Genomic DNA, 23,324 nt, shown 5'->3' on the forward strand with positions numbered 1-23,324 from the left:
TAATATAACATATCATTATAATAATATTTTTATATTCTAATATATTATATTAATATTATAATATAATATATTATTATATGTTATATTATTTTATATTATATATATTATATAATATTAATATTATTATGTATAATAATATTTATATAACAAAGGATATTATCAAAAATATGGATAAATATTAGCACTTCACTTGCAAAATAGTAATGCAAAAAAAACATGGATAATAAATTTTGGAACTATTTTTCAATATATAAAATAATATAAATATTTTTTTTAATCTACATATTACCTAAAAAATATTTGTTTAGAAAAATATAGAATTTCGGATAAATTTTTTGCCCTCTAGAGACTGGCCCCTAATGTTGCAAATGTAAAGCAAAACAAAGTTCCACCGACTAGGCTACTCCCCCATCCATTGCTTTCGCCATCCCTTCCCTTCTTGAAACCCCCCACCCCCAGAGCCAGCTAAGAAAGAGAGAAAAGGGCGCAAAAATTTTTAAACCCTCCCAAAGTTATGATTCTCACGTCCCACCAGGAGGTCCGGAAACCCTTCCTTCAATCCAACTCAACTCCAAAGAATTCAGCCACTCTTCCTCAAATTACCACCCCAGGGGAAGCCCCCATGTTCTAAAGATCCCATTTGCCCCCCCTCTTTGGCCCACTCCCTACTAGCCTTCCCATAATACGCCTCCATCGCCAGCCATGACCGAGGTGCTTCGGTCCCCCTCCCACCTCCCTTCGTCTCCAAGTCGGCTTTCGCTTTCTTGGGACCCGAATAATGGTTCCCCGGGCCTTTCAAGCGGCTATGGGGTCGAGGAGGAGGAGGAGAAGGTCCCTGGGGCGGTGGTAGAGAGGAAGAGGGAGAGCCGGAGGCGAGGCGAAGACGAGGCGTCGGCGGGGGCGGAGGAGCACCTGCCGGTGTTGGCGCTGCTGCTGGCGGTGGTGAGGAAGTCGCTGCTGGGGTGCAAGACGGAGGCCGCGGAGGAGCTCCGGGGAGCCATGGAGATCGGGCGGCCAACGGACGTGCGGCACGTCGCCCATGTTACCTTCGACCGGTTCCATGGCTTCCTCGGTTTGCCCATCGAGTTCGAGCCCGAGGTTCCCCGGCGGCCACCCAGTGCCAGGTCTACATTCTTCTCTTATCTTGTCTTGATGATATTGGATTGCTGCGAAAGTTGTGACCTTGGAACCAAATTTGGTTTTTCAGAGATGAAATCTTTTTGAAACAAGGTGAAAGGTGGCTCATTTTTATGTTCCTCTTCAATGCTGTTAAAAAAGAAATGTTTTCTTTTTCCGGATTTATGAAGGAATCTTCAATTTTTATTTTGATTTTTGGTTCTGCGCCGATATTTCAGGTATATCACGTTGGAGTTTAAATTGTTTAATTTCCACATTAGTTCTCTTAATGAAATGGATGTCTGCTCACCCAGTCTTTTGCCTCCAAAAAAAAAAAAAAAAAGAAGTTCGGATTTCAAGTACAAATATATGCAGATTTTAATATGTTGCGGTGATGAGTGCTTTATAATTAAAGATTTCGCACACATGATTAAAGATTTCGCACGTGCGGGGTCTTCTTGGAGACAGAATAGAGATATAGGGTGGCAATTTTTGGTAGCTGGAGTCATCATGTGATGGTTATGAGTTTTATTTTTTAAAGAGATCAAAGTAACTTGCGTAGATCTCATACATACTCAACAGAAACTAGCGGTTATATCCTGCATCTCTTCTAATATAATGTTTTTACTTCATCATCTCATCTGCAGTAAGCAATACAAGTGTCATTGGTTGTCCAGTTCATAAAGACTCCATATCTATCAATGTTTATCAAACTTTTGCTTTTGTTTTCCTGAATCCTTCACCTTCTCGCCAATCAGTCGTATTAACAGTACTGCAAACTCTTCCAATTCTGATCCATGTTATTTCAGATGATCACCGCCACTTACCTTGATTTGTTAACATGAATGCTAGCCCCAATCCTTCTTAGTAAGAAATTGGTGGAAGTACTTCTAGTTGCTTCAGTGGTTTCTGCATTCTCTTAATATTTGGATAATCCATAAGGCCACAAACTGGTCATATTACTTCATTTTAGATCTAAGCCTGGTTTTGAAGCATGAAAGGGCTTGATATGGTCTTTATCATTTGAAAGGTCAGTTTTGGAACCTTCTTATGCACTTGCCAAAGAGTGCTTCACATGGATGTCTCCTAAAAAAAGGCTGTAAGTACATCTTTTTAGCCTCAATTTCATCTCCTCTGACTGCATGATGGGTGGTTCCCTTATACAAGCATCTAATCTACCACAACTCCATCAACAAAGTGTTGTTCCTCAATTTTGTCTTAAGAAGTGCACTGATCTTTCATCTATTGAATCATGCCGTTTGGATTAGTCTCTAATTGCAGTAATCCAACCAAGGATTGCAAGAGATACATTCTTTTCCTTAAATTCCATAATAATCATCTATCCTTGTGCGCAATACCACCTTAAAAATATTGCCTTTGGTGTTGATCTTTGCTGAGGAATAGATGGTGCCTTTACTCCTGATGGTTAATTGCACAGTGTGCCCCTAATGAGCCAGCAATTTTGGTGCGAATTGTCCCATGGGAAGGATTGAAGAATACTTGATTCTGTCGGGCTTCAATGGACAGATAATATTCCAGAAAAATAAAGGGATTCCCATAGACAGGGAGGTTGATACTAACAAGTAATTAATTGACAGTACATTGAACCTGAAAGCCACTTTTATCTTTCCCCTCCTAAAAGAAAAGGGTAGGAGGTTGGGTTAGGTGAGGTTCGGACGGTTATAATTTCAGTCATGGTAAAGTTTGAATAGTAATTGATTCTATAGAGACTGGAATGACGTTTAAAGGAATCTTATTCTAAATACAAGGACTTTTACTTGTTGAACAGATCCTGTAAACGTAGAAATCAATGCTATGAGAGAAATTGACGATAACCTCATTCTAGAAGTCAATTTTGGTGGATTAATGGTTGAAAAGAAATATCATCCAAAGTAGAGAAGACAGAGAAAGAGAGGTACTTGTCAATAAAGATAGTTTTGGTGGAGCTGTAACTACCAACACATGCAGGAGTCATCACATGCAGTCTGTTAGAGTCTTCATCCTTGAGTCAGACCTGGAAAAAAGAGACAAATCGATGATATTTTATTCAACACTCTATTGTTAATTTGTCAATCCAAACATGGAAGACCTTGAAAAAAGCCTGAGCTAAACAACTATCATGACTTAATTAAAACTGACATGACCAGTTGAGAAGTCACATGAGGACTTTAAAATTACTTGTAACACTGTTGCTCTTGGCGGCTTAAAAAATCAGCCCAGATGACTGTGTGACATGACCAATCCATCCAAGCCAATATAGTAGCAATTAACCCAAAAACAAATGAGATACCAAAATGCCTAAACTATCCTTATACTCTGATTTATCCTGTTAGAGTTTCCTTCTGGCAGTATTTATTTATTTTTTCAGTGCTTTTCCACTTCCTCTTTTACTTGCTTTGCTCATTGCTGTTGAAAAGGGAAGTAATAAACATTTGATGTAAACAAGGCCCTCTCCTTTTCATTTGGTAGATTATGTGAATCTTGCTTCAACATTAATTCATATGCAATTCGAATCCTTGAAAATGGAAATAATTATTAAATCCCATTTCATATACATAACTATCATAAGTATAATGTGTTCTAATGTGCAATACGACACTGCACGTACGCATGTTCTCCTTTAGCAGATGGTCAGTGACCATGTTCATGTCTTAGAGATGTTTATGTTAATAAGTATCTGGTTTGGTTGACCATAACAGAAACTTCTATAATCCAAGATAAACAAACTTGAGTCTGCAATAGTTGATCAGGTTTATACATCTTAATTTGCCACTTATAATCCTCTATCAGTACAACATCTTGATAGTGCTTAAGTTTAAGCTTTTGTGGTTACAAGTTCTGTTCTTTTTCTAGGATTCTGTATACAAGTCAACCTCGTTGATGCCGAAATGCTGCTTTTCCTTTGCTTTATAGCTACCTGTTCCATATGATGCATCATCCAGCATCTAGCTCAAAATCACAATTCACAGTCCTTTTGTCAATGCAAATGTATTGCTATGATCTTTTTGATTCTGTTGTTGGTGCAATTAGTTTTCTACCATGCGCTGTAGAAGAATTTAACACCATATCCAATTCCTGGAACAGTGCAAGTGTGTTCGGTGTCTCTACTGTGTCTATGCAATGTTCCTATGACTCTAGAGGGAACAGCATTCCAACAATACTCTTGCTAATGCAAAAACGTCTCTATGAGCAAGGCGGCCTTTGGGTAAGCTTCAACTGATGCTAAATACATTATCTTATGATTTCTGATGCCTGACACTTGATTCCCCTTCTAATTGAACAGGCTGAAGGGATTTTCAGAATCAATGCTGAGAATAGCCAAGAGGAGTATGTCAGAGACCAGCTAAATCATGGAATTGTACCAGATGGTATTGATGTGCACTGCCTGGCAGGTTTAATCAAGGTAATAAATGGCCATGTGGCTGCACTAATTTAGATTGATGTTGCATTTGTGAGCATCTTCAGACAGTTCACCTACAGCAAGCATCTTACATTTCTTATCATGAGTAGTAACAAGTAACAAATGTTGGGTCTGAGACGATTCTCATTAGACTGGCATATTGGTTTTGGCTAAGTCCCATTCCTACCTCAGGGAGAGCTGAGATGACTCTGGTTGTGTCTAACATGATCATGTCTGGACAAGCCTGCACACCTATTGGTGATGGGAGGATATAAAGTTTGATGTCATCAACTGTATTTCTATGTTGGATAAACATTTGTTTTATCACGTACACTGATCTTAAAATTGCATAGTTTAATGTGTATCATAATTTTCTGGTTCCCCATCTTTGAATTAAAACCAAGCACATCCAGTTGTTTTAAAATTGACTATTGGTTTCATTTGCTAACAAATACATGTGATGGTTATAAACCATGTAGAATTGGCAATTTTGAAGTAACCAAAATATTCTTTTCCTTTCCTCCAAATATATGGAATTTTGGAAGCAACAACATCATGCTTAGTCTGCATATTCTGTTACACTTTTTTTTTTTTTGTTTCTTTTTCCTTTTTCTTTTGCCTGGAGCATGTAGTGACTGAATGATTGAACTGAAAGTATATATTATTTAACTGCATTACTGGTAATAGTTCTTTCAAAAGGAAGATGATTTTCATCAAGGATTTAACTTGCTCTGCATGATGACACAATGTCATTGGCCGATGCCTTGCAGGCCTGGTTTAGAGAATTGCCGGCTGGGCTGCTAGACTCTCTTTCACCTGAACAAGTGATGCAATGTCAGTCAGAAGAGGACTGTGCTGAACTTGCAAGACTTCTGCCACCAACAGAAGCTGGTCTACTGGATTGGGCTATTATTTTGATGGCTGATGTTGTCCAAGAAGAACAGCAGAACAAGATGAACGCACACAACGTTGCCATGGTATTTGCTCCAAACATGACCCAGGTAACATTTGCTTAATCCAACTTATTGCGATCCTGCATTAATTTAGCAGTGGGATATATTAAACTGAGTTAGCTGCTCTTTCCTTTGTTCGGCCTAGTTTCATATGTTCTGCACTTTTTTTATGCTTATGCTCGGCTTACAGATGAATTGAATGGTCGACATTGATTTATTTTTCATAATTGTAGATGGCAGATCCTTTGACTGCACTGATGCATGCAGTGCAAGTGATGAATTTTCTCAAAACGTTGATATTAAAAACACTCAAGGAAAGACAAGAGTTCACTTTGGAGGATTTTTCAGCCCCTCATTTAGATCCATCCGATGCAAATGGTCATCACAGCCTTCAGCTTCATCTGGAGGGTTGCAGGGAAGAAGCTGCTGAGCAAGTTTTTGTTCCTGAAGAACCTGCTTTAGATAGCCCCACCCATCTTCCTGAAGAAAATACCGCTGATAGTTCTCAAACCTCCCACGACAATGCTGTCTCAGAAGAAACCACAGTGCATTCCACTGATGAACTCTTTTGTGAGACTCCAGCACATACTGATGGTTCAACCACTGGCGCAGAAATTGCTGCTAATGGTTCTAACGCAGTTTGTGAACATTCTCATAGGAACAAGACAGGGCAGTCAAGCAGTTCCAATCATAAGAAAGGAACAAGAAAAGCTAAAGGGAACTCTGCCATTCGAGGAACCTTGCTGACTGAGAAATCAAGAGGGGCCAGCATTGTGAGTCGTATAAATTCCAAGGTGGGGCGACTAGAAGCATGGAGGTGAAAAATGTTAAAGTGGGTCTGTTTTACATGACTGACTTGTATTTGACTATAGTTTTTGAGTGAAGGGATCATGAATTTGCTTTGAATTTTTTTGCTTTCTGGTTGGCATATGTTTTCCTGTCTTGACACATTCTATGTTAGAAAACAACTTATGTTTGAATGATTAAGATCTACTTGGTTCTCTTGTAAATCTTACTTCTTGTCTTGCTTCTGTTTCTAAGCTCTGAGACTGATTGCTTGATTAGTGCAGTATTTCACCAGATGCGATGTGGCCATTTTGTTTGATATCAATATCATAGGTACAGAAAGTGTTCAGCTTGTGTGATCGCTCGTTCTCCTCCACTCTGCTTGATGACAATCTCATGAGGATGCTGTTAAGATCCTATCTAAAAACTCGAGTATTTGAATGCATGGGCCCAACAGAATTAAGCACCATATCCGATGTGGGACTAATATTCCTCAACATCTCCTCTCATGTATAGAGTCCGAGAGACAGAACCTGAAATAAAAGAAAACACATGGATTAGTAAGTGGAAGCATGGAGGTTCTGATACCATGTTAAAATCCCATCTAAAAATCTGAACATTTAGATAGATGAGCCGAAGAATATATAAACACCACAAGAGTTTTTGACCGATAGAAGCTCTTGTGGTGCTTATACACTCTTGGGCCATTCATCAGATTTGTAGATAGGGTCTCAATGCTTATCAATTTCAATTCTTCATTAGAGATGCCATCAGAAGAGCTCACTTTGCAAATCATAAAACTTAATTCCAGTGGGTGGTCCATCATCCTCTGCATCTAGAATTATGAAGAATAATCTTCTTTTGTTTGATAGCAACATTACCTGCAACTCTGAGAGGCATATCCTCAGCCGTGTATTCCCTTCTTTTTTATGCGCATGAGGCATGATCCACATGTAATCGCCCTGACAGAGACAGCAACGGAGGCCGGATGCTGCCAGAAGAGGACGCCATTATCGGGCCACGCTAAGCACGAGCCTCGACACGTCTGCTCCTTGGTTTACACATGATCAGTATGTGGCTGCTACTCACCAGTCATTGTTGAAGCAGCTCCGTCGTCAAGCAGATTGGATGCTGCGAATGATATCAACACCAAATCTATAAGACAGCCGCGTCATCATGATCATTTATTATCAGATTAGTAAATCTTGACAAACCCATCAAATCATCTACAGCACTAGTGAAAAGAATTGTGGTTGGCGACGATCATGTAGTTCTACCCTGAATAGTTTTAGGAAAATGCTTCAGAGTACCTCAAATGGATGATAAGTTGATCGGCCTTCATGGTCGATCAATCCTCTCTTGCAAGTTGATTGCTTGTATGCATAGCATTGCTGGTAATTCTATATTAGGTTGCTACTAAATGGTTAATAAATATCTCTAATTCATACGGTAGCAAGAACAGAATCCACATAGATTTTATCGATGACAATCTCATATTCAGTTAGTCTGGTAGTTTAATTAGGGCCTTGATCAATATCCTCTCAATGTTGGAGGTTAGCAGTATTCTTTTCTCATACAACTGTAATACAAGTACATCCAAAAAAATTAAAAAATAAAATATGACATAAAGGAAGAGAAATAGCAGTATAGCTGGCTCATAAAATACCGCAAAAGAACCAAGCTTTATAGAAAGCAATTTAATCAGCTGCAGATTTTATTCACATCGGTCTTGGATGGCCCCGAATCCTAATGTCCTTTAATGGATGCACTCTTTTTTTTTTTTTTTTGGTACATCGGTGGCTCACACCTGACGAGTGTGAAGATGGCCAACAAAATCAGAAAACAAAATGTTGCGCAAAGGCATAGGCACAGCTCCGTGGTCAATACAAAAAAAGTCTTCCGAGTGATGAACCGCGAAGGAAACAACCCAACCTGCAGCACCGTTCGCCTCCCAATATACGTGCATTGCATGGCTTGGTAGGAGTCAGCCTCCCCCAAAGCCCTGCGAATATCGTGGAGCAGCGGCCGATCCTCAACTGAGCACCCCTCTTCTCGCATCCACTCGATCACCGAGGTCGAGTCCCCCTCGAGAAGGATGCGACCCGCATCTAGTATCTGCCTCGTATAGAAGATACCCTCCCAGGCCATCCGAAGCTCTGCGGTCACCACTGATGAATCAAAAATCCTCCGCCCACCTGCCACCACAAGTCTGGCATCATGATCCCTGATAATAAATTCCACTCCTCCGCTGCTACGCTGACATTAAAGTTTACCTTGAAAAAGCCAGGGGGTGGGGGCACCCTTTCGTCAGAGCAATTCAATAGAGCTCGGGCATGGGTCATCCTCCTTATCATGTTTCCAACTGTGGCTTCACAATGGACTTCCATGTGGAGGATTTCCACCCAAATTCCCTACCCCTTCAGCGGAAGCAGTTATTTATAAATGCCAAGCCATGCAGAAAGCAGTGGTGAACAAACTCCACATGTCAACTAAACCACCACCACCCATCCTTATTTCCCTCTAACTGGAAATCCTCAGAAAACCATCTTAACATCCTTCTCGTCTTCCTCCTCCAAATCTCCAACCTTCCTCCTCGCTCTCTCTCCCTCCCATCTAGTTCTTATATCTTCTTCGTTCGTTTTTACTACAAGATCATGGCTACCTTGGGTAGCTTGAGCTCATTGTTTGAGAAACCGCTGCCCGACAACCTGACGCTGTTTGATTCTCTGTCCTCATGGAACCAAATCAAGCCCAAGCAACCAGCGGAAAACTCGTCCTTCACCGAGATCTTTGGCGAGCTTCACTTCCAAGAGAAGCCTGCACCGCCCGCCAATCCACCCTCCGATCATGAGAAGAGTGGCAGGAATGGCTACGGATGCCAACCCAAGAGCAACGGAGTCTTCTCTGCGAAGAATTCCGAGTCCCTGCAGCTATGCACTGAAGGGCTGGGCTCCGAGAGCTCGGATGATGTCGACGACTTGATGAAGGAAGGTGGCGATGATTGCGGTGATCTCGAGAAAGAGGAGGACACAGAGAGGCGCGCGCATGGTGGTTACTCGAGAAGTTTGTCGGAGGTGCGATCGAGGAGCGGCGGCGGGTTCCCGCCGCCGATATCGTCCATCGGGAAAAGCGGCAAGCCATGGATCTCCTTCAAATCTTATAGGGAGGACGGGAGGTTCGTTCTGAGAGAGATCAGGATCCCCACTTACGAGTTCTTGCAAGCCTCGCGGGAAGACGGGCGGCTCAAGCTGCACATAGTCCACCCAGATGAACCCATTTCAGAAGGAGAAGAAGAACAAGATGATGAAGAAGAAGAGCAGGATGATGGAGGAGGAGGACAAGAAGAAGAAGAAGAAGTAGCTGATCAAGGGCAAAGCACTTGGCAATCCGTGTAGATTGGCTCCATGCCATCTGTTGGGAGTTTCTTGAGGCCGTCTGAAAGAAAAGGCAGAGGAAAAAGAAAGAAACAAAGCACAAAGGTTATGGCAAAAAAAGATAACTGAGAGAAAATAATCATGAGAAATAAGGATTTCTACTCTTTTATGTTCTTAAGCACAGTGATGGTGAATAAATTATAGCTTCAGGTTTAAGAGACATGCTAAGCCTCAGGTTCGCATTGTCAAAATTGGTATGAGAGATTCTCTGTCAGTCGTGTGCAAACTTTACAGGAGGAAAAATTACAGTATCCTATACATCACTGCCGAAAGCTATCTAATGCTAGCCCATGCTTAGTTTTATAAGCCTTTTCTGAATAAAACAATGCATATACAAATATGTTATTAATATGTGATGATATGTTTCACAATGATTGAGATAATTTTTCTTCAGTGGGCTCAATTCTGGAAGAGCAAATGGCAGTATGAATGCTTTCTCTAACCTCCCAGCTTGAAGTACCCTTGAAAATCTAACTGGTGTCGAAGCAGGTATTAATCTCTATCTAATATAAAGAAGAATAAATTAAGGACTTTTTAATGTTGATACAACCTTCCATCATTTGACAGAGCTTGCATCTTTTTTTGAGTGGAGAGTCACAGCTTCTGATCACAGTCTTCATCCTTGCCAATATGGTTGGGTACTCTTAACATTGAGACACTTGTTCAATTAGCCTGACTGATGCAGCAGAAACCATGTTTATTTGCTTCCTATGGCTGATGCACCAATCATATGAAATAAAACGATAAAAAGGCAAGGAACTTGCTTTCCTCGTAGTAAGTAACAGAAGAGGTTGGGATGCTTAACAAGTTCATGCTTAGGTTGTGACAAGCCTTGGAAGTATGTGCCCATACAGAGTTCATAGGTTGAAAACAAAATTACAGGCATCCACTAGAAAATTTCTTAAGGACATTGAAGTCAGAGATATTGCTAATTGCTGATAGGGCCAGGTTGGGTACGAATTGAAAACAACATGTTGCAACGAAAAGAGTTCTGCATGCTGCACAACCACTATCACATGATTAGGATTCCATGGTGGGTAAATGCCCTCATCCAAAAGCCTTCAGGATCAGAAATCTGTGGACAGAAATTTCACACCCATTAATTTAGACCAAGCAAATCCTCCCTTGATAAAAAGGACCCCTTCCAACTTTCAAGCTCTCAAGATACTCGGTCCACTACCACCCATGGTGGCAGGCACTCTTTAACTCTTGTCACATGAAACTCACAAGAATGCCGACGTGCTCACCAGAAAGAACCAAATAAGAAAAAAAAAGAACAGAGAAAAAGCAAATGAAAGTCAGGTGAACATCAGTTACGGGGCACCTAGTAAGATTATTCAAAGCTTTCGAGGTTGGTGATCGTGATCTTGATGCTTTTTCCTGATGTGTTTGACTTAGTACTTGCAAAATTTTGGAAGGCTAAATATAGAAAAATTGTGAATTTTGTCAATGCCTTGGAGACTAGGACAAGTACTTCAAGGTAATGTATTAGTCTTTGAAAAAAGCTGCATGCTAGATTGCCATATCAGAACATTTCAAGCTCCTGCTGAAAATTCACTCCCATACAATGTGAAAGCACCAAGTATAATTCTAGGCAACTATCAGGAACGCCCCTAACTGTGCCTCCGGCGCTTGATATTACCCAGGTTGAACTCTGCAATCAAAGTGTCTCCATCATTTGCAAGCACCACTATTTCTCCAGTTGGTGCTTTTTTCCATATAACCAGTATCACACACCAAAGATTATATAATAAATTGATTGCGAGTCATGGAAAAAGAAAAGCATGCGCATTAAGTGCAAAATATAATGGTAAAGACATAAAGTGTACCTGCAAGAATTGCCATAATTTGTTATCAGCTATCACCATGTTCTGTTTTGACCTCTTCTCCAGTCCAGTTCAAAGCTAGAACAGGGACCTGCATCATCAAAAATGCAGTGGGTTAACAGCAAGGCCAAAGAAAAGACAAGGACACAAAAGATGCATCAACCAGATTTACCAGCTATACAGCTACCAAACAAGGCTAACAAATATCTCAAAAGTATCAAATTAAAAAGTGGCACAGTTACCAAGTTAAACCGTTCATGGCCTTGCATTACTCATTTTCAATCTTTACAAGAGTCAAGTGCTTCATCTTGTGGCTCAGATCCAATGGCAGTGGGATGCAAGCATCCTGAATAACCATTGCCTGCACAGCCTCTGGAAACAACGGATCCCAGCAAATTGTTGCCAGGGAAAGGAAGCAGAAAACTTAAGAGATTAAGGAGACACAAGGAAGGTACTTCTTTAATAATTCTATTAGTTAGGCAAAGTGCAGAAACATATGCAATGCATACATGGCACATGTACTATCTTAACAACTATTGCAATCCTAATTTCTAAGTAACATTTGTTCAACCAGCATTTTTTTGATTCATGAATTGATGTACCAACTACAATGCTGGTGAATAAAGTAGCAGAAACCTGATTTTTGGCATAAAACAAATAATATGATGTCCGCATGTATATACGAACAGCAACTAGAAGATGGGATCCCCCTAACAGTTTATTTGTTGTAGTATATCCAAAGTGAAATCTACATAATGACTTACGCCCAATATCTGTAAAATTCATAGCAAAAGCTTTTCCCATAAAACAGCTTGCATCCTAAGATAATAGGCAGAATCATAGCATGCACAACCTTTTATTTTTTCTACTACTATAACTTCTAAACCTAATATAGGACACCAGCAACAAATTGGTCTACTCAGCACATTCCAAAATTTCTATAAAAACATTGACATAGGGCACATACACATTTTTCAACTATGGTTATCAAAATACAGATCTAATAGGAGACAAATCAAATAATTTAATGGTTTCCTCATGTTAAATCTTAAACACAGCACAGTGATTATATTATGAGGATGTTTCTTTTCCTGAATTAGTAATTGAATTTGTCCATTCTTTCCACTTCACTTTCTCTTTGAAATAAAGTTATGGGACTTCCCCATCTTTTCTTAAAAAAAAGAAAAAGAAATAAATATTGACGAATGTTTTAATAATTGTAAACAAGCATTTTGATCCTTTCTGCATGTTCAGCACTTTGCTCTGGCATGAACATTATCACATTTAAATCTGCAAGATCCAGGCATCATCAGTTCTTTCATAAATATGCTTCAAATGGGTGTTATGCTGCGAACCTCAGCCACATCATATCTAACTGTGAAATGTAACCTCAAGAATTAAAATAAAAGTCAAACTTTTGTTCTTAGAAGTATCACTAATGCATCCTACCTAGTTCACTATAAGACAGATAGTGTGAGATCTCTCCAGAAGAAATTAATGGAATTGATGAATTATGCTTAACTGCAGTTCCATAGCACCACTTCAACTGAAACAGTCAGCCGTACACTGAATACTCTATTATGGAAAGAAGCAGAACTATGATTCAACATTGTCAATAACATGTACTGTAATGAGATGCTGGGAAGCAAATACAGTGAAATCACAAAGTGATGCAGGAAGTAGACATTAAGTGTAGCTCAAGAAGGGCCCCGTTATATATGGTCATGACAAAGCTCGGAAATTCTTACAGCTATGCCTCAAAGGGCCTTTGCATATTAAAACGTAAACACTGCATGGTGATTATATTATGAGTATATTTCTCACCTTGAGTTAGTGATTGAACTTGTTCATTCATGACATAGGATAATCATGTCATGTAATCATGATTTCCCTAAACAGAATGATGAGCATGAAAGATTCTACCGCAAGGCAAAGAAACAAACCAAAATATGAGAATCCATGTGCAGATAAGACAAGCCCACAAACCTTCTGCACATCTATTAGAGAATTATACACCATCATTGGTAAGATAAATATTCTTGTCAATAAGGTGGCAAGAGATACTTCATGAGTTCTTTTGATATCATGTATCCAGAAGTTTATATGCTGAAACTGAATTTCGAATCAGAAAATCAATCAGCAAGAACAGATGTCCAACCCCTAGTGCAGGTTCGCAGAAGCACAAAGATTTCCTGCAAATAACAAAAGAATAAGGCGCTACTCCTGTGCCCATTACTTCCTCACAAGTAACGTCCCACTGACTTCTCAATTCAAATGAAAAATCCAGTACCCGGCCCACCAGACTTGCTTTCAATTACAGAAAGATCTTTAACTTCCAATCTAAACACAATTAGACTTCTGCAATGCTTCTCTTGTTCTTCATTAACATTCCATCACTCACGTAGTGCACAAAACAGGAATGACAGGCAAAACTAATTCAATGAAGAATCTGCTAACCTATTACGACATTCCGGAGGCTTCCATCTGAACATGCCATAGACCTCCGGACAAGATCTAAATCAAGATTACAATTTGGACTAGACAACAAAAATTACGATCAAAGAACACAGTTGGATCATAGCGAGAGGAAAAAAAAGGCTAAAGGTGATACATTTCCGCAGTGTCGGCGTTATGGAAGATGGATTAAGAGCAAGAGAACTGGAGAGCGGCGTCCGCGTCCTTCCTTCTCTCAGCTCCTGCATTGTTGCTCTGCCTCCTTTCTGCGAACCTAGGGTTCGTGAGAGGGAAGAATGGGAGGCCACCGAGGAGGCGGAGAAGGGATCTCCACCGTCCGTCGGCCTATGGACTCCTGGAGAGCTTCCGTGGCCGCCGGCGAGAAGGGGGATGTCCGGAGGCGTTGGGAGGAGAGGCGACAGAGAGAGGGGAGTCGGGGTCAAATAAGCCACCAAAGTGGGAGCCCCACCCCCGAGTCTCAGATCAATTCAGACGGGCCTGTTTTGGAAAAAGGCATGCGGGGTAGTGCAGATTTTGTTATTTGGAATCATTTGTAGGATTGTGGCTACAAAAGCAGCCAACTTTTCAATGTATGGATTCTGAATACGGAGTTGCGGGCTACTTAAGTAGATCTTCATCATGCTCGATGTATTTTATTATCCAGTTTCATCGTTCTAGAGAGGATTCGACCACTGTCATCAATTGGATCCGAAGATCCTACGGATTATAGTTGCGTCCACTTTTTACTTTGAGATATCTAGACAATAATAAAGGATAAAGGAGATTTCAGCCTATTTTATGAAGATAACGAGATTGTGAATTGAATGGCTGTTTAAATAGTTAGTCATCCTGGTAGTACGTTAATGATGGAGGTTGTCCCTTGCACTTTGCAGTATTTTATTTTTTTTTTGTTTTATTGGGAGCATCTGTGCGATCCATCCGCTTTAGTGTGGAAAAAAAAAAAACCGGATTGCAGGACTTAAAAAATAGTGATTGGTCCGAGTAGGACGCTTTCGATAAATTTACGTCTGCGGGACAATGGAATGTTAACCGGTTCCGCGGTGACTGCATATAAGAATGGGGGAATAAAGAGACAAGAAGGGTTCTTGTTCTCCATTATCCTATCCTTTCTTCTGCACTTCCTTTCATCCTTCCCTCTCGACATGGAAACCATCTCCTTCTCGGCCGTTTCTTCCCGCCATCTCTCTCCGTCCGCGCCTTCCCTCCCTCTCCGCATCGCCCTCCGCATCTCCAGGGGCGCGGGAAGGCCGAGGCTTCCCGCGAACTCGGCTTCTTCGTGGACCGGCTCGACCCTGTCCCTGGGATCTTCGCCCAGGAATCCCTTCACTGTAAGCTCGTCCGCCTTCGATTCCAGCGGAAAGTTTCTGTCTTTCGTTTGTCCGTCGAATTACTTCTCATTGCAAAGCTTCTCATTGTACTTGGTCTCAGAGGGACGTGGCGGGTTGGGTTAATTCCAGCTCTCGAAATGTAAGCAGACAAAGCAGTTTCATAGTGAGGGCTGAGATGTTTGGACAATTGACGAGTGGCCTCGAATCGGCATGGAACAAACTCCGGGGAGTAGGTCTGCTCCTCGTCTGCTATTTTCTCCCTACTGTTGCTCTTTTGCTTTAAATTCCTTACTTTTGTTCATCATTTTGTTTGAGTTTGCATTCCTTTAATGCTTTGCAATACTTGCAACTTCTCTTAAGCTTATCAAAATCCTAATTTTCACTTTATTTTTTCCGATAGTGATTGTTCATTTCAGTTGTGAACTGTTTGTTAAATTACTATCGGAAAGGAAAAGAATAATGACCATACCAACAATCTTTATGCCGTTGTCTTTGGTATATAATGATTTCAAAAGCACATGTTATTATATACATGCCTTATAGAATTTAAGAGGAATGCCTCCTTCCGGGCACTTTTATTATGCTTCAGATGTTCTTACGAAGGAGAATATCGCTGAACCGATGCGAGATATTAGGAGGGCCCTTTTGGAAGCAGATGTGAGTTGATTGTTAAGCTTCAGAGATTTGATATATGTCAGTGAATTGTATCTGTCTTCTAACATCATCTTTAAACCCTGAATTTTCCTTTTTGTGCAGGTAAGCTTGCCGGTTGTGAGAAGGTTTGTGCAGTCTGTCGGTGAACAAGCTGTTGGTGTTGGCTTAATTCGAGGGGTGCGACCAGATCAACAATTAGTGAAGGTAGTTGGTTGACTGTTGGGCATTATTTATCCATAGCCAATTAATAATGGACATGAGACCTTGTTGATTGACTCAGTTTGGGTTGGTTTAGGAACCAATGTGGGCTATGTTCAAGATAAACCAATCCAATTACCAATAATCTTCATGATCTTTTTCCTCCTCAATTTCAAGGCCCCAGCAGCTTAAGATTCTTGGCAATGTGAAATTGCAAAATTTAAACTCATCATGTGAGAATTTTGGCAACTAGGCTTGATGAAAAGAAACATGGAATGTGCGTAGGAGCTCTAATTTTGAAACCTTTAGTACATTCTGTTTGAATTATAGATAGGTCACTTTTAGTTGATGGATGATAACAAAGAAGAATATTGATACAGCCCATATTGGAAAACAGTAAGACAGGATATGTTTTGGGTTGTGTGCAACACTTGCTTAACAATCAACCAGCACATCATTTAGAGTTGCAAAACAAACTTCTCCTTGAGCAAAAAATTGTGAGAAACTTACCAATGCTGTCCGGATCAAAACCTTGACAAGAAAGATGGTTTTATGAACATAGAGTGGGCTTAGTAGGTTAGGATCCTAAAGTGGGTTTTGGTAAATCTGGGAATGCAGAATGCGAAATGATTATGTTGGAGGAACCTCAATAGCTGCATTTATCAGAGTCTAGTAAATCTAGGAAGTACAACTGACCCTCCCCAGACATTGGAATGGCAGCAGCCCGGGTGAAAAATATAGAGGTCTTAATGGAACAGTCAGTGGTGGTGGTTTCAAAGAGTTTGTAAAGAGCACCAGACCAGCGAAATATGGACGTGTCTTGCATTGATGGTTAAGTAGGCTCAGAAATCAGGAACCCAGATGCGATAAATTAGGTTATGTTTTTTAGATGTCCTTTTTTTGGTTGTGGGCTGGTGTAAACATTGGAAAACTTTTGGTTCAATACAAATAATGAAATATATGCAGCCCTGCTGTTTGTACATGATGTTTTCTGAATAATATCTGCAATTTCTTACATGTCGCATGCTTACTTTCATAAGTCAGGGTAAGCTCAGGTGCATATCTCAGATAAGGGATTTTCTAGCTGAAAATGCCTCCGAGAAAGTGCTGAATAATCACAAGAAAGATATAAAACTATTTTATCTTCAGTAAGATAAAATCACCAGTACATAGGAGCATGCCATTTACTGCTACTAGTAGGAACAAAATATGTCATCTACTTTGCTTGGAAAGAGGGTATACATATATCTAGCTCCTTGTTTTCCACCCTTTGGAAGTGCTTTCTTTCTAAGCATCAGTCTTTCAATTTTTTTTTTCCATTTTAAATTTAAATGTTTACATAATCCTTTTACTCCTTACCAGAGAAAGAAATTATTTAGTATTCAAATGCTAATCTTGTTAGGAAAAACCTGTGTAAGGACAGCAATTTCACGTAACTCCAAATTGCAGATTGTACGCGATGAGCTTGTGCAACTGATGGGTGGTGAAGTTTCTGATTTGGTATTTGCAAAGTCTGGTCCCACAGTGATATTGCTAGCAGGCCTACAAGGTGTTGGAAAGACTACTGTTTGCGCAAAGCTTGCCTTCTACCTTAAGAAACTGGTGCAGTTCAACTCACTTTCATTTTACTGCCTATTTATGAGAAGAGGAATTCTTTGTAAACTATCAATACTAATAGACATGACACAGGTTACAGGGGAAAAGTTGCCTGCTGGTTGCTGCAGATGTGTACAGGCCTGCAGCTATTGACCAACTTGTAATTTTGAGTGAGCAGGTACTTTCAATGTGTTCTACATCTGATTTGTAATAAACATATCATTTGTGATGTCCTGTTACACTTTAGTTATTAACATGCAAACTTGAGCAAGTTTGATCATGCACAAGGCATTCATCTGTGGAACTTCTTTCCATGTTTGCTGCATCTATTTTCAAATAAGCATCTTGGAATATACATAATTAAGATTCTTATTTCAATTATTTCTTTATTGTGGCATTCAACATGATAACATTCTTTTAGTTCACCTTGTTTATCCTTATGCTAAATAGTAAGCTTGTCACAGGTGGGGGTACCTGTTTATACTGAAGGTACTGATATAAAGCCTTCACAAATAGCTAAGCATGGTCTTGAGGAGGCTAAAAAGAAGACCATTGATGTGGTTATAGTGGATACCGCTGGAAGATTGCAGGTTCCTTGATACCCTTCATATGTGAATTTTTTTTACTTTTATTTTTCTAATGCAACTACATGGGTGGATTATTTTGACTAGGAACACCAACATGCTCAATTCAGCCATGGATTTTCCTATATGATTGTTGATAAGTAAAATTTAGAATGATATTGCTGAACTAGAATAACAGACTTTTTTTAGAGTTCTGGTTCCGCAATTGGTTAAAAGACAATTAAAAGACAACATTTAACAAGCTGCAATATTATATCTTTGGCATATTGAAGTATGTAGAACAACATTGTAGTTTGGCCATATTAAAAGACAATTATTTGACAAGCTGCAATATTATATCTTGGTGATATTACAACTTTAATTCTATGTAGCAAGCTATTGGATGAATGCTGCTCTGTAGCATAGAAGCTAGAGGCCATGATTCTTCATCTTTGAATTACTTTTTGAGTTGTCCTGTTTTTGTCACTTAACCAGAAGCTGCTTAGTTTCCCCTCAAAACTCAATAGGTGCCTGTCATATCTTTGAGATCAGGGTCCCGACCCCTGCAGTGTGCCATCAGAAATAAGATTTACACAATCTATTTACATGAAAAGATTTTGATGCTATCATCCTCAGGGATATGGTTGTTGATCTTAGTTATTGCATTGGATCAAGGGTTGTAAATGCAGGTATATTTAATGATGGAACTGGAAATAGATATATTGTTTCTTTCTTTTTTTTTGGCGAATCCCTTGCACTTCTGTGATTTGATGTTTTCCATCAATATTTTTAAGCCATAGTTTATCTTATTTTAGGCTATTTTTACTGTATCAACTTCATAATCAAGCATTATTGATTGATCTTAGCTGATTTTCTCTTGAATCAGATAGATAAAACAATGATGGATGAATTAAAGGAAGTAAAGCAGGCAGTGAATCCTGTAGAAGTTTTGCTTGTGGTGGATGCAATGACTGGCCAAGAAGCTGCAGGTATTCAAGATTTATTTTACTTTGCTTTGATGGATTAATTTCCAATATGTTAAAAATCTAGGTTAATTGCTTAGTGTTGTTTCTTCTGTGGGATTTGAAATTTTGCTTCCTGTAACCTGATACTTTATCAAGTTCTTTATGTCCATTTTTATGCTGCATGAAAGGCATAGACCGCAGCAACTTGCAAGTAATTCTTTGGCAAGAAGTTGCATTATATCTATGGTCTGCTACGAATGGGTTGCTTTGGTAGTTGTTAACTTGTTTTGTTTTTCTTTGCTATGATTTCTCCTTCAATTGCTTTATCTTCCACTTTAACTTCCATCTTACTCTTCTTCTTTTTTTGCTTTCTTATTTTCCATCTCAGCCTTGGTCACAACATTCAATATTGAGATTGGTATTACTGGTGCTATACTGACAAAGTTGGATGGTGACTCTAGAGGTGGAGCGGCTTTGAGTGTTAAAGAGGTTTTTATCTTCTCAATATCTCAGCAGATATCATGTTTTCTTTTTTGGATATGATTGTGTACACGAAGAAAACTTTTCTTCATGCAGTCTTAGGGTGGTGATGATTCTGCATTGATGCTCCAACTTATATTAAATAAGCCATGGCCAGTGCCTCTTATATTTATCTTTATAAAATGCTAGTTCCTGAATCTTTTGAGCCATATATAATTCCATATTTGCATTTCTATATCTGCTGATTGTTCCCTGTCATTTTTTGCCAGTACATTCATAATTTCACTTGAGATAGATTCCAGTCTATGAACTCTTAGATTGAGGACTCAGGGTCCAACTCTCATTTCAAGTGTTCCAAAACTTGCTTAACTTGGTAGTTTCTTAACGTAATAAGATTATTGGAAATCATGTGCATTTTTTGAATGGTTGAATATTAGAATTTGTATTAATAGCTTGGTGGATTAATGGAACAGGTGTAAACTTGTGTATGCAACCATGCTATGATAACACACCTCCATTAAAACCTTGATTTAGAATCCAAGTATGAACAATATGGCACAATATGTAAACTTGTTTCATTGTTTATGTGTAGAATGAAGGACAAACAATTTGTATGGCACAATAGGACTCAAGGTTCACATAAGAAAGGCATGGGACAACCTTCTCTCTTAAGCCTTATCTCTCACCGCGTTTGCTTGGGGTTCCAAATTATTCAAAGGTTCAAATCCTGTCATCCCTACCCATTACTTATCCTATGGGCAGTAACGAGGGATCAATTGAGATCGATGAAAATTGGACAAAATTATTTTAATCTGCTTTTATTGTACTAATTATTATCTAATTATATCTTGTTACTTTTATGGAGGATAAGCAGAAAAAGCCTCTAATTACTTTATCATTTCAATTTCATACTTCATGCATGCACCATGTGAACCCTTTTTTTTCCTGCTTTACACAGCAATAATTTTTGGGCCATGGCAGGTATCAGGAAAGCCAATCAAGCTTGTAAGTCGAGGGGAACGCTTGGAAGACCTTGAGCCTTTCTATCCTGATCGCATGGCAGGACGCATATTAGGGATGGGAGACGTTCTTTCATTTGTGGAGAAGGCCCAGGAAGTTGTAAGTTTCTACTTTCTCTTCCTTTTTTCTTTTTTTTTTCCTGGTGAAATGATGTTATTTTAAGGAGTTTTGACCTAAATTGTTCAAGTAGATGCAACAAGAAGATGCCGAGGAATTACAGAAGAAAATAATGAGTGCAAAATTTGACTTCAATGACTTTCTTAAGCAAACACGTGCCGTTGCACAAATGGGATCTATGAGCCGTGTAATTGGAATGATCCCAGGTATGGGAAAGGTAAGTGTTAAACTTTCTTTTCTTTGTTCCTCTAAAATAATTTTTAATAAGGAAGTAAATTTGAGAGGTGGTTGTAAGATATGGGCCATCCCATTGTGAATCTGAAGCATATAACATAACCTCAGTGTTGGTTTGGATTGTAGAAACTAACACAGTAGCTTACTATGACATTTTATGCTGATAAAGGTGACTCCAGCTCAAATTCGTGAAGCAGACAAGAGCTTAAAAATTATGGAATCAATGATTAATGTGATGACCCCTGGTATGTGTTATACCTCAGGACAATTTCTAATTCCTAAAACAAGTGGTTCTTCTAACTTTTTATTTATTTATTTACTTCCTATGGTTCTTTTATGCTGCATATGCATCTCATACACACATCAATATTCTATTTCTGGTCTTTACTCATGGCTCCTTGCTGTATATCTAGAAGCATTAATATGAATTTGAGAACCGTGTTCTAGAAGTTTACCGTATTCATTATTTATTTCAGTTGGAAAACTTACTTCTGTATGATAGATTGTGCTGAGAACTATTGTTACTTTAAAGAGACAAAAGGAGGGTGGGGGATGTTATCTTGGTGCAACTTATGGAAAATTGTAGGACTCCATTGTTTTCTTGAAAATACTGCATCAGTGACAAGTTGGTCGTCAACAGAAAAATAGTTAATATACATTTTTCACTTGTAGGGTCTCATATATCCAATTGCTCCAAGATAAGTGTCGTATAACTTATCATATGTTTTACTGTCAATTCATTGTCATTTAACTTGCAGAGGAACGAGAAAAACCAGAACTGTTAGCTGAATCAGCTGCTAGGAGGAAGAGAATTGCTTTGGAGTCTGGAAAAACAGAACAACAGGTTTATTTCTCTTAATGTTTCTGGGCTCAGGATGTTGCTCCAATGCACCCTGTTTTGATTGCCTCCTGCAGAAGTAACTGGAGTATTCTTCATGGAACGTTACAACAAATTTTAGTGTTGATGTTGAGAGTGAGAGAGCATTTCACTGTTTCAGGTCAGCCAACTTGTTGCTCAACTTTTCCAAATGCGCATCCGGATGAAGAATTTAATGGGCGTCATGGAAGGGGGGTCAATCCCTGCCTTAAGCAATCTCGAGGAGTCACTCAGAGCTGAACAAAAGGTACTCTTGTTCACTATCTCTATCGAAAAATAGACCTATTGCTTGGACTCATGGATTCATATTTATTTATCTTCATTTTACTTGGTACTTAGCAGTTTCCTTGGACAATGACATTAATTAATGTATCCAAAAAGTTATCTACACTTGACATCAATAGTAGAGCAAATCTCATACCTCATTGAGGGTGTGCTCCTTGATGACCTTCAACATTACAAAGACTTGGTTGGATCATGTCTTAGCCTACTCACATGTAGATGTAACCAACTATGCTCCAAGATATATTTTACTCATTTAATTCAAGTTTAATACTTGATTATCAATACATTCTGAATTTGCTTATACTTCTGTATACACGTAATATATGTCTATCAGGCACCTCCTGGTACTGCAAGGAGGAAGAGGAGATCAGAGTCGCGGAGGCAGTTTGCAGATTCAGCATCATCAAGGCCGAGTCCTCGTGGTTTTGGATCTAAGACTTGAAGAATGTCGAGTTAAAATATGTGTAGCCTTAAAACATTCCGCGTTTATTCTTGCTGGGATGGATTGCTTTTCCTGCTATATTTGAAGTCAGAAAAAAGGGGAGATTTTCCTGCTGTATCGGTAAATCTGTTTAAGGATGTGCCTTGAGTTTGAGTCCTTGATATTCATTTTCGAAACAATCCAACAGCCTGGAATGTAATTTAAAAAAGAAAATCTCCTCCACCATAATTCAGAAAATCCTCTTTCTTTGGGATCGAAATGTAAAGGATGGGGGCAGGTGACTTGCTAACTTGTACAATTGGAGCCAACCTCGTTCCTAGTCTGCCAGAGGATCTCATTTCTATTGCTGGGAGGAATCAAGTGAGGCTTGTCCCTTACATCATATATTTGAGCTCATACATTCATTAGGAGTTATCGACTTGCTCTTGGACATGTGTCTGTGGGCGAGGAAGTGTATCATCTTTAAGAAGAGTCATATTTACCACGAGGTATATAGAGCAGCGGATTGGGTTGTTTTTTTTGTTATAGATCATTCTGTTGAGATACTGTGGCTGGTTGGTGCAGCTTTGCCACCC

At 39.3% G+C, this 23,324-nt stretch overlaps 3 protein-coding genes and 1 long non-coding RNA gene across 4 annotated transcripts; 3 read left to right on the plus strand and 1 right to left on the minus strand.

The window, feature by feature from the left end:
* The first annotated feature begins 414 nt into the window (after positions 1-414).
* LOC103703100 (rho GTPase-activating protein 4) lies at positions 415-6,479 on the plus strand. The gene is made up of 5 exons (XM_008785811.4): positions 415-1,124; positions 4,201-4,321; positions 4,400-4,519; positions 5,287-5,517; positions 5,703-6,479. Exons 1-5 carry the CDS (start codon positions 703-705, stop codon positions 6,288-6,290), a joined length of 1,482 nt encoding a protein of 493 aa, XP_008784033.2. The 5' UTR covers positions 415-702; the 3' UTR covers positions 6,291-6,479.
* Positions 6,480-8,565: 2,086 nt separating this feature from the next.
* LOC103703099 (protein FAF-like, chloroplastic) lies at positions 8,566-10,082 on the plus strand. The gene has a single exon (XM_008785810.4). The coding sequence runs from the start codon at positions 8,910-8,912 to the stop codon at positions 9,648-9,650; it is 741 nt and encodes a 246-aa protein (XP_008784032.2). The 5' UTR covers positions 8,566-8,909; the 3' UTR covers positions 9,651-10,082.
* A 1,033-nt stretch (positions 10,083-11,115) lies between these two features.
* LOC120109160 lies at positions 11,116-14,437 on the minus strand. Its single transcript, XR_005510179.1, has 3 exons — positions 14,127-14,437; positions 11,519-11,606; positions 11,116-11,343 (listed from the first exon to the last, which is right to left on the minus strand). It is a non-coding gene; the product is annotated as an uncharacterized LOC120109160 (long non-coding RNA).
* Positions 14,438-15,068: 631 nt separating this feature from the next.
* LOC103703097 (signal recognition particle 54 kDa protein, chloroplastic) lies at positions 15,069-23,071 on the plus strand. Its single transcript, XM_008785808.3, has 15 exons — positions 15,069-15,318; positions 15,419-15,551; positions 15,908-15,975; positions 16,075-16,176; positions 17,620-17,772; positions 17,867-17,944; positions 18,231-18,356; positions 19,216-19,318; positions 19,683-19,783; positions 20,756-20,893; positions 20,985-21,128; positions 21,315-21,390; positions 21,904-21,989; positions 22,144-22,269; positions 22,642-23,071. The coding sequence occupies exons 1-15, from the start codon at positions 15,133-15,135 to the stop codon at positions 22,747-22,749; spliced, it is 1,728 nt and encodes a 575-aa protein (XP_008784030.2). The 5' UTR covers positions 15,069-15,132; the 3' UTR covers positions 22,750-23,071.
* Positions 23,072-23,324: the final 253 nt, after the last annotated feature.

This window comes from Phoenix dactylifera, unplaced genomic scaffold, assembly GCF_009389715.1.
Source record: "Phoenix dactylifera cultivar Barhee BC4 unplaced genomic scaffold, palm_55x_up_171113_PBpolish2nd_filt_p 001873F, whole genome shotgun sequence".
Classification (NCBI taxonomy): Eukaryota; Viridiplantae; Streptophyta; class Magnoliopsida; order Arecales; family Arecaceae; genus Phoenix; species Phoenix dactylifera.

Coding starts and splice junctions, on each gene's coding strand:
- LOC103703100 (XM_008785811.4), top strand. CDS start 703: ATGACCGAGGTGCTTCGGTCCCCCTCCCACCTCCCTTCGTCTCCAAGT. Junction 1,125..4,200: donor CGGCGGCCACCCAGTGCCAG/GTCTACATTCTT, acceptor TTCCTGGAACAG/TGCAAGTGTGTTCGGTGTCT. Junction 5,518..5,702: donor TTGCTCCAAACATGACCCAG/GTAACATTTGCT, acceptor TCATAATTGTAG/ATGGCAGATCCTTTGACTGC.
- LOC103703099 (XM_008785810.4), top strand. CDS start 8,910: ATGGCTACCTTGGGTAGCTTGAGCTCATTGTTTGAGAAACCGCTGCCC.
- LOC103703097 (XM_008785808.3), top strand. CDS start 15,133: ATGGAAACCATCTCCTTCTCGGCCGTTTCTTCCCGCCATCTCTCTCCG. Junction 21,129..21,314: donor TGATCCCAGGTATGGGAAAG/GTAAGTGTTAAA, acceptor ATGCTGATAAAG/GTGACTCCAGCTCAAATTCG. Junction 22,270..22,641: donor CACTCAGAGCTGAACAAAAG/GTACTCTTGTTC, acceptor TATGTCTATCAG/GCACCTCCTGGTACTGCAAG.